Source organism: Sapajus apella, unplaced genomic scaffold, assembly GCF_009761245.1.
Source record: "Sapajus apella isolate SASKATOON/1434 unplaced genomic scaffold, GSC_monkey_1.0 scaffold2, whole genome shotgun sequence".
NCBI lineage: Eukaryota > Metazoa > Chordata > Mammalia > Primates > Cebidae > Sapajus > Sapajus apella.
Window position 1 is genome coordinate 82,576,201 of NW_022436942.1, and position 13,352 is coordinate 82,589,552.

At 57.8% G+C, this 13,352-nt stretch overlaps 1 protein-coding gene across 25 annotated transcripts in view; it reads right to left on the minus strand.

Moving 5' to 3' along the window:
• The window catches only part of NCOR2 (nuclear receptor corepressor 2), a 243,982-nt gene that overhangs the window by 1,363 nt on the left and 229,267 nt on the right, over nucleotides 1–13,352 (minus strand). For 13 of the 25 annotated variants that reach the window (XM_032243861.1, XM_032243800.1, XM_032243831.1 and 10 more), the window contains 9 exons: nucleotides 10,900–11,441; nucleotides 9,759–9,908; nucleotides 9,396–9,541; nucleotides 8,717–8,910; nucleotides 7,134–7,283; nucleotides 6,366–6,514; nucleotides 4,875–4,928; nucleotides 1,506–1,730; nucleotides 302–481 (listed from right to left, as the gene is read on the minus strand). In XM_032243861.1, the coding sequence (XP_032099752.1) occupies nucleotides 302–481; nucleotides 1,506–1,730; nucleotides 4,875–4,928; nucleotides 6,366–6,514; nucleotides 7,134–7,283; nucleotides 8,717–8,910; nucleotides 9,396–9,541; nucleotides 9,759–9,908; nucleotides 10,900–11,441 (1,790 nt within the window). The remainder of the gene's footprint in view (nucleotides 1–301; nucleotides 482–1,505; nucleotides 1,731–4,874; nucleotides 4,929–6,365; nucleotides 6,515–7,133; nucleotides 7,284–8,716; nucleotides 8,911–9,395; nucleotides 9,542–9,758; nucleotides 9,909–10,899; nucleotides 11,442–13,352) is intronic. The other 12 variants (XM_032243872.1, XM_032243898.1, XM_032243878.1 and 9 more) reach the window with 7 other exon arrangements.

Here is a 13,352-nt window from a genome sequence, read left to right on the forward strand (position 1 = left end):
GTCCCTCCGGGCTGTTCTCCCAGGGACCTTCTGACCCTAAGTTAGATCAGCGTTTCCCTTCCGAAAGCCCTCCAGGGCTCCTCACTACGCGTCGGAGAGTCCAGGCCCCCCTGCACGGCCCACCAGGCCCGAGTGATCTGGCCGGCCCTAGTCACACCCTTTTCCTCTGCGCGTGGCTTCCGCAGACCAGGCCTGTGAGCTGGGCACTCAGCAGGCACTGGGCATTCAGTGCCCCGGCGGGATTCGCAGCCTGGTGTGGGGGAGCTCGGAGAGCCCAGCCCTGCCCCCACCTGGTGCCCACCTGCGGACGAGGGCCGGTCCTCCCACACGCGGTTGGTGAGCGGTGTCCGGCGGTTGCAGTCTCCCTCCGAGTGCACTGAGGAGACGGACGGTGGCCGGTCCCCAGATGCCAGGCCTGGAGCTGGGGACTTGGCTTTTCGGCTGCTGGGTCTGCCGGAGACCTTGGCCTTCCCGCCGCTGCCTGCAGGGGACAAGATGGGAATGGACGGGGTAAGGTCCTGCCACGGGCCCTCTGAAGGGAGGGAGAGCAGCGACACGAACCCCTCCTCCCTGCCGCCCGCCCCAGCTGGGAAGCCAGGGTTGACCAGATGGCCAGACCCAGCTATGAGCCTGGAACGTGAAGACCAGTTTCTGCTGGGAGCGGTGGTGGCTACACTGCCTGCTGCTTGCAGTACCCCCTCCCCCGCCCCCCGGCTGTCCTCAGCGCCCCCAGCCCCAGGGCTGCAACCCTGAGTGTGAAGCCTGGGCCTCCGGTTTGACTCTGAGCGTGGCCCCAGGACCATGCCAAGGCCAGGCAGGCTCCAGGCCCCGAGCAGAGAAGTCAGGACCCCTGAGGCCAGGCCTGACCCCTGCGGAGGCTCCAGAAGCTTTTTGGGGCCCCAGTGTCAAGGCTGGACAGCTGCACCCAGATCTCTTTCTTCCGCTCCCTGCTCCCGTAAAGGGTACTGATGGGGACCCAGGCAGATGGGGGGCTGAGTCCTAAGGCTCCAACTCCCAGGGCTGACGCAGGCCCTGGGCTCCTCCCCGCCAGACTAAGGGCCAGCTGCGGACACACAGTAGGCCTGGCAGATGCTGCGCACAGGCCTGACTGCCATCCCTGTCCACGCAGTGGGGGTGGGCCTTCACTCCAGCTCAGTCTCCCCAAGGAGACAGCCGGGCCAGGAGGCCGGGTCCCCGCAGGGAGAAAGGCGGGAGGGCTGGGGGCACACGGCAGTGTGAGTGTCCGAGGCAGGCGGCAGCACCTCGGGCCTAGTGGGCAGGGGCCCGGGGCTGGGGGAGAGGGTGCAGACACTCGGGGGTTCTCAGCCCAGCTTCAGATTAGCAAATTCCAGAATGAGGTCAAACAGGCACAAAAATAAAGTCACAAGCTCCAAAGCTCGAGGAGGGGGTTGTCAGAGGAGTGCGGAGGAGTGAGGATTAATCACACGGGGTGGGGACAGAGGGGGGTGGGGACAGACGGGGGAGGGGCGGGGTGGCCTGCAGACCTGGCGAGGTGAGTGTGTGGTCACTCCGTCCGTCAGCAGCGGTTATGGGCATAGCAGCAGGCAGGCTGGCACTGGCATTCAGAGGGTTAAAAGCATTGGCGCTGAGCGGCGGGGACTCTTCCCACTGGTCATATTTACCCATGAGTGCCTTTCTAATTATGGCCTCCAGCCCCATGTTGGTGCTGGCATGTTCCTGCACCGCCTGGCTTCTATAGGTCATAAGGCCTGGGAGAGAGACAGACAGACGGACAGACACACGGGGGCCGGGGAGGGGGAGCCAGAGGGGTGACGGAGAGAGAAAAGGGAGAGAGAGGGAAGGAGGAGGAGGAGAGAGAAATACACAGTGAGCACAATTTGGCAAAGCAACACCTTTATTTCCCTACCCCTCCCCACCCTTTTTTTCCAGCTGGGTGGAGATGAAATGGGAGAGGCTGGTTCCTTCTCCCTGGGGCCCTGGAAGCTCTTGGGCACTGCAAGCGAGGTGGGGTGGGCGAGGTTAGATGCCCCTTCCTGCCCCTAACCTCATTCCTAGTCTGTCCTCTGGGAAATCACAAGCCCCCTCTGCACCCCTAATCCTAGCTGGGGCTGTTTTATCTCTTGTTCCTTTTTAATCCCAAGTGGACTTCATGGAGAGGGTGAGAGATTAAAGGGCTATCCTGTTTGGGGAATGGACTCCTAGAAAACCAGAGCTGGGGGCTGGTGGGGAGAAGGTCTTCTCTCTGGTCTGAGAGAGAAGGTGACCAGATGGTCCTCCCGCTGCCCTGCCTCCAGCTGTGTGGTTTGGGATGTGTGGCCCCCTGCCTCCCCACCACGCTGGGCTACTGTCCTCCCTCCGCCTCTCCCCACCCAGGAGCCGTGAGGAGAAAGAGGTGCAGAGACGGACGATGAGGGTGGGGTCGTAGCCATGCAGTTACGGTACGTGCAGGGAGAGGGCAGAGGTAGACACATCACGGCACCAGCCCTGGTCCGTCCCAGCTGGCCCAGCCGCCCCATCCCAAGGACAAAGTGGTCGAATCAACAAACCAGTCCCAAGTGGATGCTTCCGGAGCACCCCGACAATTCCAGGAAACCTCCCTTTCTGTTTACCAGTTTCCTTTCTCTTTTTTCTTTCTTGTGAACCACATGGACTGAGGGGGAGGTGTGCAAACCCCCCATAGGTGCTGGCTTTTCAGAATTTGTTAAACCAGACTTTGCTTTCAAAAGCCCCCAGTGAATCCCTATCCCACTACCTGCCACGGGGCAGGATTTTCAAGGGTTTTTAAACTTCTGCTCTGAGTGAATCATATACATACAAAGTGGTCAAAGATTCTTTCTGACCGCTCACTGCTTTGTAAACAAAACTGAGGCTTCTGTGAGGTTGCAGGTGACCAAGATGCTTGAAGTTTCTGCAGCAACTGCTGGCTGCCTGCGCTTTGTTTTCCTTTTGGTTTCAAATGTGTTTGTAGCCAGGGACACTCACACCTTTTCTGCTGTCTTGGCCACATTTCTGAAGCACTTTAAAACAACAGCCATGTGTGTGAAGAAAAAGCAACACTCCCAACGGGGCTGAGTGCTGAAATCACAGCAGCGTGACTGAGCCGTCTACCCAAGGCCATAAGTCCGTGACCTGATGGAGCTGGTTCTGGGCTGAACTGTCTCCATTTATAAAGGCGAAGCCTGACACAGGCTGAGTGGCAAAGACTGGAGCCTGGAAAATTTCTTTTTGTGAACAAAAACTGCATAAAAAGAAAAATCGGGCTGAGCACAGTGGCTCATGCCTGTAATCCCAGCACTTTGGGAGGCTGAGGTAGGTGGATCACCTGAGGTCAGGAGTTTGAGACCAGCCTGGGCAACACAGTGAAACCCTGTCTCTACTAAAAATACAAAAATTAGCCGGGAAATACAAACATTAGCCGGGCGTGGTGTTGGGTGTCCGTAATCCCAGCTACTCAGGAGGCTGAGGTGGAAGAATCACTTGAACCCAGGAGGCAGAGGCTGCAGTCGACCTAGAGTGCACCACTGCACTCCAGCCTGAGCAACAGGGCAAGACTCTGCCAAAAAAAAAAAAAAAAATTGAGCCGAGGCGGGAGAATTGCTTGAAGACAGGAGCTCAAGACTAGCTGGGCCACATATCAAGAGCTTGTCTCTACAAAAAAATTAAAAAACTAGTCGGGTGCAGTGGTGCACGCCTGTAGTCCCAGCTGCTCAGGAGGCTGAGGTAAGAGGATCATCTAAGCCTGGGAGGCGGAGGCCGCAGTGAGCTATGATCGCGCCATTGCACTCCGGCCTAGGTGACAGAGAAAGACTGTGTCTTAAAAAATAAATAAAAAATATTTAAATATAAGTGTTAGCATCAATCTTCATTGTACAATGCCATGAAGTTTCACATATAGATACACCTGTGTGTCTAGCACCTACTTCAAGGCTTAGAACAACCCAGAAACATTCATTTTTAACCTTCTTGTTGTTTCGACCAAATCGCCTCATTCCCATTGCCTGAGGTGTCTATAGTCACCGGGTGGATGGAGGTGTCCTAGTTGGGACTCCCACTTGGAGGCCTCGATGACCCCCTTATAATATCTGAATGACGGTCCTTTGCACACCATTCCCAGGGCTCCAGACCCAGGAACGTCCCCCAGGGAAGATCAGCAAACCTCCCCTACCTCCATCCCGGCCTCGGCTTCCACCAGAGGAACAGAGGATAACCAGGCACCCACACAGAGGCAGCCAACCCTGCAACTGCTTTGGCCCCAGTGGGCCAGGCCTGCCTATGGGGAGAGGCCCCTGGAGGCCACAACCCAGACTCACTGATGGAATACACAGTGGGGCCCCCCTAGAGGATGGGGCTCCAACCCCAAGGACCCCTAAGTCCAAAACATCATAGAAGTCTTAAGTTTCAGCTTAAAAGAGAGTGTCAGTTTCACACCTATCTCCGCCATGTACCTGCATTTGATCTCGAAAAAAAAAGTAAGGCCTCCCACTTCCCTGGCTGGAATTAAGGAATGAAGCTCTGGCTGTAACGAATGCCCAGTGAACTCGGAGGCTTGCGCTCTGAGCTCAGACCCACTCCTTGTCCAGACACGAACATCTCCCGCTGTGACTGGCGGAGAAGCCAGGTGAGTTTCCAGCTGGTGAGGGTGCATCTGATACTTACTAAAGGGGATCCGAACTGCAGAGGCTCCCTGCACAGCGAGGGTCCTTTCCACGAGGGGAACAAGCCTCACCTGCCTGTTGGGTCCCTCTGAATCCTACTGTGGGGTTAGTTCATCCCAGAATGAGGGGTACACTTGGACTAGCAAAGGTTCCTCGTCCCTTCATGAGAGCTGGAGCGGGGAGGGGAGGGAACGCAGGGGACCTGGGCGGCTGCAGAGCAAGGGCTAGACAGGTTACCTGGTCCGGTGATGGCGGGCATGTTGAAGATCTCCGTCCCAGGCTGGCCGATATCTGGAAGCGGGGTGACAAAGCAGGTGAGGTCCCCGGGGCTCTGGGAATCACCTGTCCCACCAGTCCTCTGTGTGGTCCAGGCCAGGTGCGCCAGCATCACCTGGGGAATCTTGTTCATCGCAGGTTCTGATGCAGCAGGCCTGGGACAGGGCCAAGGGTCTGCATTTCTTTTTTTTGAGACGGAGTCTCACTCTGTGGCCCAGGCTGGAGTGCAGCGGTGTGAACTCGGCTCACTGCAACCTCCGCCTCCCAGGTTCAAGTGATTCTCCTGCCTCAGCCTCCTGAGTAGCTGGGATTACAGGCTTGTGTCACCATGCCCAGCTAATTTTTGTATTTTTGGTATAAAAATACGTGGGGTTTCACCATGTTGGTCAGGCTGGTCTCAAACTCCTGACCTCAAGTGATCCACCCGCCTTGGCCTGCCAAAGTGCTGGGATTACAGGCATGAGCCCCAGTGCCTGGCCAAGGGTCTGCATTTCTAACCAGTACCCTGGGGCTGCCAATGCTACGTGTCCCTGGACCGACCACACTTACAAGGCCCTGGAGTTCCTGGGTCAGAGATTTTGGTTGTGGTTTTTTGTTTTTTGAGACAATGTCTTGCTCTGTTGCCCAGGCTGGAGTGCAGTGGTGTGATCATAGCTCACTGCAGCCTTGACCTCCCAGGCTCAAGCAATCCTCCTCCCTCAGCCTCCCCAGTAGCTAGGACTCTAGGTGTATGCCTGATTCTTAAAATTTCTGTAGAGATGGGGTCTTGCTATATTGCCCAGACTGGTCTTGAATTCCTGGCCTCAAGCAATCCTCCCACCTCATCCTCCCAAAGTGCTGGGCCTGTAGGCGTGAGCCACCGTGCCCGCCAAGCCAGCGACCATCTGTACTGCTGCTACTCCAGCCCCAGGAAGGGAAAGCATCCATGATTTGCCCAAACTCCCCTGGCAGATGAGGCTTCCTAGGGTCGGGGACCGTGACAGATTCTTTATTTGCCTACCCACTCACGTATTCCCTGGTGGATCTGCTAAGTGCCAGGTACTGTGCTACTGATTAGGAGGCAGACTGGGGTGTTCATACCCAGCAACCATGTCAATGGGTACAAAGCCACACAGTCCCTGGGTATGGGAGGCGCCCGGCCCATGTGTGGGAAGGACCCAACCCCTGGTTCCCATATTCATGTGGGTATTCACTGGGTGCCTACTATGTGCTGGCGCTAATTCTTCTGTGCCAGTAAGCTCCTATGGAAAGCCCAGCGATCAACAAACTGCTCTGGGCCTCCCCAGATGTGAGGTGAAGGGCCGGGGCGGGCGTGTAAGGCAGTCAGCAGGACCACTTAGCTTTTAAAAGTGCCCTGTGGGTTTCTGCCACTGGGCGGCTCCAGCACGCCCACCGGCAGGCCACCTGCCCACCCGTGGCCCCATGCTTCCCAGGAGACTGCAGGCCCCTTACTGTATTCAGGCTCATTCCGATTGTGGGTGTTCAGCTTCTTGTTGATCTCCTGCTTCTTGGACTTGACCATGGCAGAGTTGCTCTCGGTCAGCTTGCTGAAGAAGGCTGGCGGCTGGCCGGTGTTGCCTGGAGACTTGGAGCCCATCCTGCTGTGAGGATCAGACACCTCATATGAGCTCACTTATATGCCTTTCATGACACGGAACTCACCACCTGAGATGCCTTAGACATTTGGAACCAAGCTTCACCCACCCCCACGCCTGCATCTCCTGTCTCGTAGAAGACCAAGGCTCCTGGAAACTCCTTTGCAGTTCACCCATCCTGGGGCTCGAGGTGTCTTGGGAGACGCCTGGCTGCGTGGTGGTCTGCCTCTGACCACCTGTTCCAACCTGCTCCTCTGAAGAGAACCTCAAGGACTGAAATTGGGTTCGGACCACGCCCTTCCCTAAGGCCAGTGCGCCCAGCTTCCTTCTCAGCCCCCGCCTCACTCATCACCCGCAGTCTGGTCTGATACACCTAGCTCTTTCTTTCTTAGAGGTTCAACAGGGGCTGCAAGGCACGGAGAGCCACCACTAAGGTCTCTGCAGGGAGGGTGGGCATGTATCACACCCCCAAGCTGGTAAAGCTTACTTAGTGGGCTTGGGGTTGCCCAGTTGAGCCTTGCGCCCTTGTCACTTTCCACATGGCACTGCGGTGGACTGGGGCCAAGGATGGGCAAGGAGCTGATACCCGAGCATCCCGGGGCAGCGCGTGTGCCTACAGAAGTACCTGGGCTCCGTGTGTTCCCCATCCCGGTACAGCAGTGGGTACACAGCGCTCCGGGAGTGCCCTGGCTCCGTCATGCCCTCCGGTGGGGACACAGGTTCAATACCGTCCTCGCCACCACCCAAGACCGACGTCTTGCTTGGCTCTGGAGACCTGGATGGAGAAAGGGCCCTGGATGTGGTGAGAAGTGTCCCTCCTGAGGGGACGCAGCCCTCCCAGCCCGCCTCCACTCTAAACCGGGGCTCAGCACGCTTTTCCTGTCCGTGGCCAAATCAGAAATGTTTTAGGCATTTTTGACCACAAGTAATCCTGGCACATATTGTTACTATTTTTATTTTTTTAAACAACCCTTAAAAAATGTAAAATCATCTTTTTAGTTCTTGAATTATACAAAAACAGGCCATGGGCTGGATCTGGGCCATGGCACATAATTCATTAACCCATGCTCTGAGTTCTGGTTGTACCTCAGTGCAAGCTACACCACTGTCCCCCAAACATGTCCTGCTGTCCCGTCGTCCTGCTGTCTTGCCATGTCTGTCCTCCCACACACCCTACCTCCCCCTTGCCTACCAAACCGCCTCCTTCACCCTGGAGCTCAGGGCCCTCTCCTCGCCTCCTTTTGACCCCAGATACCCCAGGGTTCACCAGGGTGGGAGGGTGTGTGAGCATGTGCAGGGGTGTGCGTGTGCATGCATCGACGGGTATGCATGTGTACATTGATTGTGTATGTGTGCATGTGTGCACTGATGGGTGCGTGTGCATGTGTGTGCACTGATGTGTGCATGTGCACGCGTGTGTGTGCACTGATAGGTGTGTGTGCATGTGTGCACTGATGGGTATGTGTGCATGTGTGTGCATTGATGGGTGTGCATGTGTGTGCACTGATGTGTGCATGTGCATGTGTGCACTGATGGGTACATGTGTGCACTGATGCGTGTGTATTTGTGTGCACTGATGGGTGCGTGTGCATGTGCATGTGTGTGCATTGATGGGTGTGTGTGCATGTGTGCATTGATGGGTGCATGTGCATGTGTGTGCATGTTGAAAGACTGTACTGATGTGTGACTATGCATGTGTGTGCACTGAAAGGTGTGTGTGTGCATGTGTGTGCATTGATGGGTGCGTGTGCATGTGTGCACTGCTGGGTGTGTGTGTGTGTGTGCATTGATGGGTGCGTGTGCATGTGTGTGTGTGTTGAAAGGCGGCTCTCTAAACAGTCCTAGATCCCATCCACCTCTGCCACCTTCTGACTGTGTCCCTGTGGGCAAGTGACTTTACTTCTCTAGGCCTTGGTTTCTTCATCTGTGAAATGAGGAGAATGTTGCTCATGCCTCCTGGGGGGCTGTGTGTAAAGGGTACATATGGGTTCCCGGAACCCACTGAGCACTGCGTGTACTTTGATCACTTTCATCTATTATGAATCCACTCTGTGACCTCCCCATCTCCCAGAGCCTCTGTTTCTTGCCTGTGCAACGGCGCCAGGCGGCTCTCGCATGCAGCTGAGCTGGGACCCCACTCCGAGGCAGGCAGCTGATGAAGGCCTCCCACCGGCTGACCAGCAAGCAGCATCCCCACCCCTCACTCACCTCTTGCCCCCTTCGCTGTGGGGAGAGCCACGGGCTGGGGCACCATGGTCCGGGGGTGGGAGGTAGAGGTCACTGGGCGGGCGGCGAAGGTCCAGGACAGGGCAGCTGGCCCCAGGGAAGGAGTAGAGGGGGGCGGGCAGGGGTGTGCTGAGCTGCTGTGGGTGGTGCCGGGTATAGTCCTGCGTGATGACCTCCTGCAGGCAAGTTGGGGACCCAGGGTCAGGCAGCTCCCTCCTGCCAGAAACTTCTGGGTGGGGGAAGGGGCCAGATGGAGCTCGGGGTGAAACCTTGGCTGGGGCTGGCTTCCTGGGCGACTATGGACCTGCCCACCACCCTCTGGGCCTCCATGTCCCTGTGTGCATGGGAGTGGGGCTGTGGTCAGCAGTCCCAAGCTGGTAGTCAGCAGATGGCTGATGTGACTGGCCCACGACACTGAGAAACCCAGGTCACCAGGACACCTCATCACCCGTGAAGGTGCTGTCAGCTCACATCGCAGACCCCCATGGGCGAGGAGGTGCAGACAGCGCGGCTGCTTGGGGCTTCAGGATCTCACCTTACCCACACCCCGGATCCCCCAGCTTCCCCACCAGGACAGAGGGGCTGTGGGGTTCCCCATCCCCTCTCCAGGCCTGGTGCCCCAGGTGCAAAGGTGACAAAGGGGCAGAGAATGCATAGTTACACTGATGTGCTGGGCCAGGGTGACCACCCGCTGGTGACCCTTGACCCCCGGGGCAGTCTGGAGCAGTGGGCTGGACGAGGGCTGGCTCTCGGGCAGCGGCCGCAGGTGTGGGAGGTGGGCGGCCTCCCCGCCGAGCTTCAAGGGGCCTGCGGGCAGAGCAGAGCCGGTCAGGGGGTGTCTGCTGGCCCCAGGGCTGCTGGGCCCGAAACCCGACCCTGTGCCCAAATCCCAGCCCTGCGCCTTTGAGCCTTGCGACCCGGCCAATTCCTGGGCCTTTCGGCACCTCTGTTTGCCCATCTGTGTGCTGGGGCCAGAGGGTTCCCGTCTGGCATGGCTTAGGGCCAGGTGCTGGCTAGGGCGTACCCGGCTGCTTGGGCCGAAGCTCCCCCTCCAGGTGGCTCTTGTCGAGCTCCTCCAGGTGCTTGGGGAGCCCCTGGTCGTGGGTCAGGCTGGGCGAGCTCACGGGGCTGACGGGCTCTACACCATCGGGGCTGTAGCTGCTGCCGTGGTAACCTGGGGCAGGTGGGATGCAGAGTCAGGTACTGGGCCCAGGGCCTCGGGATCCAAGGGGCAGGACTACCCTCCCAGCTGACTGGGTCCCCTCGGGGTCAAGGGGAATCCAAGCTAGGGTTGGGGTGTGGGTAGGAGGGCGTGGGGGAGAGAGGAGGAGGCCAAGAGAGAGGTGGAGAGAAACGCAAAGCCCGGGACAGAGACAGACAGAGGGAGAGGGAGACAGAGAGAGAAAAGGAGAGAAGAGACAGCCTCAGGTGGTGGAGGTGGGGTGAGGTCAGCGTGAGACGGGGCAGTGTGGGTCTCTGGGGAAGGGGTGCATTGAACAGAATGAGAAGTGGGGTGTGGCTGGGGGTGACCCTGGGTCCTGGGGGCCCTGCTGGGCTATAGGCTAGGCCATCCTAGTCCAACAGAGGGGAGCTGAGAACTAGGTCAAGGCAGGGGGCTGCATGCAGAGGGCTCCCCTTGTTCAGGGGTTCATGGGCTGGGGACAGGGCGTCCCTGAGACATCCTCCCAGGAACAGGACGGAAGAGCTGGGCCTAGCTCCTCGTCCACAGCGCAGGCCCTCACCCTTCCTCAGCTCCTCCCAGAAACCCCTGCCTCCAATTCCCCCAAATCCAACTGCATCTAGGCAGGTGGGGAGCAGAGGCCCGAGCCCCCCCACAGCCCCATCCCTGCTCCCCGGACACAGGCGCAAAGTGGGGAGATGGGGGCGCAGTTGAAGTCAGAATCACAGATCCATTCATTAAAGAAAAAAAAGCAAAAATCAAAACGAAAAACATGGTAAAATGATGTGCAAATGATGAGCACCCCAAACCAGAGGGGCGGGCGCGGCTGGAGTAGTCGTCAGCGTGTGCAAACCGGCGAGGACGGACGGGCTTCGAAACAAAATACCGAAACTAACAACGAAAAAAACGGGGCCAAAGTAAAAAGCAGAGATCTGAAAATATCTTTGGAGCACGAGACGGGGTGGGTGCGGGCCGGAAGTCTTACCATCGCAAGGGGAGCCGTTGGCCAGCGCACCTCCTTCTCGCGCCCCTTTATCGTGAGCAATTTGACGCATGATAATCGCGTCTATGAAGGTGGCCGCTGTCAGGGTGGTCTTACCCAGAGAACGGAGTTCCAGTTCCTGGATGGAAAAGGGTTTACTTTGAGTCTTTTCTCGGTGCGGGTCTGAGGCCGAGGCGGGCGGTGCCGGCGGGTCCGGGCTGGCGTGGTGGGGTGCGAGGCTCTTCGCAGGGGTGCGGGCGATGGTGGTGTGGCCAGAGCTGGGGGCCACGAGGGGCCGGGGCTCAGAGCCCTTGCTGGGGGAGGAGGCAGGTTCCAGCCCAGAGCGGGCTGGGGGCTTGGCAAGGAAGGCATGGCCGGTGTCTGCTCGGGGCCGCTCCGGCCGGGTGACTCGGGGGGTCTCCTTGGGCAGCAAGACGGGCTCCATGAGGGTAGGGTAGACCCCATCGAGGGTGCCGCCCAGTGGGCAGTGGGTGGCGGGTGGGAATGTGGCAGCCGGGCGAACAGGTGAGGAGGTGGAGGTGGACCTGGGGGAGGAGGAAGGCGGTCAGGCGGTGGTGGGAGCTGCTCCCTTCCTCTACCACCACGACGAGTCCCCACTGCCCTGGAAAAACATCTCCGTTCCCTGCTGCTCCCGGAATGAACCTGCCCTCCTGACTCTGTGTGGCATGGTGTTCCCTACCCCATTCATTTGCTCATTCATTCCTTGCATTATTCCCACATTTCTGATTAGGCAAAGAGTAGGTGCCAGGCACTGTTCTAAGCACTGTGAATACAGCGGCCAATAAAACAGATGCGAGCATCTTACCAGCCAATTCAGAAGACAGACCGCCAAGGCACTAACAGACATCCAAACCCTACAAAGCCCGGTAACTGTGCGGAAGCAGTAAACAAGGTGCAGGAGAGAATGGCAAGGAAGCTGAGGAGGGGTTAGAGGCTCTGGGGAGGGAGGCATGAGGGAGCTGGACCTGCTCAGGACACCTGAGGAGCTAGAGGAGCCACGTGAGGAGTGGGAGAGCAAAGGGAAGACCCCGGGGAGCCACCAGGGTGGTGCTGAGAACAGAGAAGGCCGCTTGTTCTGAGCTCTGTGGGCGAGAAGCTGGGGCACAGCTGCCCCTGCACAGGGCTGGGGCTGGGGCTGGAGCAGGAGCTGGCCGCTCCACCCGCTCGGCCTTCTAGGACCCCTGTTTTTCTACCCCCATCTGTCGCTAACTCTGACTCCCAGGGCCTTATTCATGAGTGGGCAGTAGGCAAGAGCTTTTTTCCATTCTGTGTTTTACTCGGCTGCCGCAGGCCTGTCCCACAGAGCCTGTGTGCTGGCACCCCGCTCCCCCAGCCAGGTGCCTGTGCTTCATGTACCTGCTGGGTCTCTGAGTCAGGGGTGACAAAGCCACCACTGCTTTTGGGAAATGATGCCATTTTTCATAGTTGGAATTGTGTGTGGGGGGTATGACTTCAGGCACCCAAGCGGGGTGTGGGGGTGTGGGTACTTTTTTGAATGAAAATTCATTTTGGAGGAATTAAGTTGCCTCTAAATAGGTCCTGGAGGCCGGGCACAGTGGCTCATGCCTGTAATTCTGGCACTTTGGGAGGCTGAGGCAGGCAGATCACTTGAGGTCAGGAGTTTGAGACCAGCCTGGTCAACACGGTGAAACCACATTACTACTAAAAATACAGAAATTAGCTGGGCATGGTGGCATGAGCCTGTAATCCCAGCTACTCGAGAGGCTTAGGCAGGAGGATTGCCTAAACCTGGGAGGCAGAAGTTGCAGTGAGCAGAGATCATACCACTGCACTCCATCATGGGTGACAGGGCAAAAGTCCGTCTCAAAAAAAAAAAAAAGAGGTCCCAGGCAAGGAAAGGTGTTGAACAACCCCACCCCATGGTGAGAAGCAGCTCTGCCCACAGTCTCTGGAGGGTTTGTCACTCCAGAGGGCACTCAGGGGCCTCTGCCAGCTCAGAGACACTTGAGACTTTGTCCAGGCAAGAGGGCATCTCTTCCTTGCTGGCCTTGCTAAACATGGGGGACCAGGAGTCTTTCCTCACAGCGCCCACTCAGTCTCTCCCTCTCCATAGATTCTATTCTCAAACCAAACAACCTCCCCACCTCCTCATCCCACCTCCCAACCCATCGTTCATTCATTCACCTGGGGCTCCAGCCACTCCGCCCCCTAATTACTCATCTAATCATCCATTCCATCATCCACCTAATCCTACCACCCACCCACCCATCCACCAGCTAAGCCAGCCATCTGACCTCACACCCACCCACCTATCTACCTAACCACCCACCCACCCACCCATCCACCCATCCACCCACCCACTCATCCATCCATCCACCCACTCATCCATCCACCCACCCACCCATCCATCTATCCACCCAGCTAAGCCAGCCATCTATTCTCTTACCCCCCGACTTACCTAACCTGACTATCCA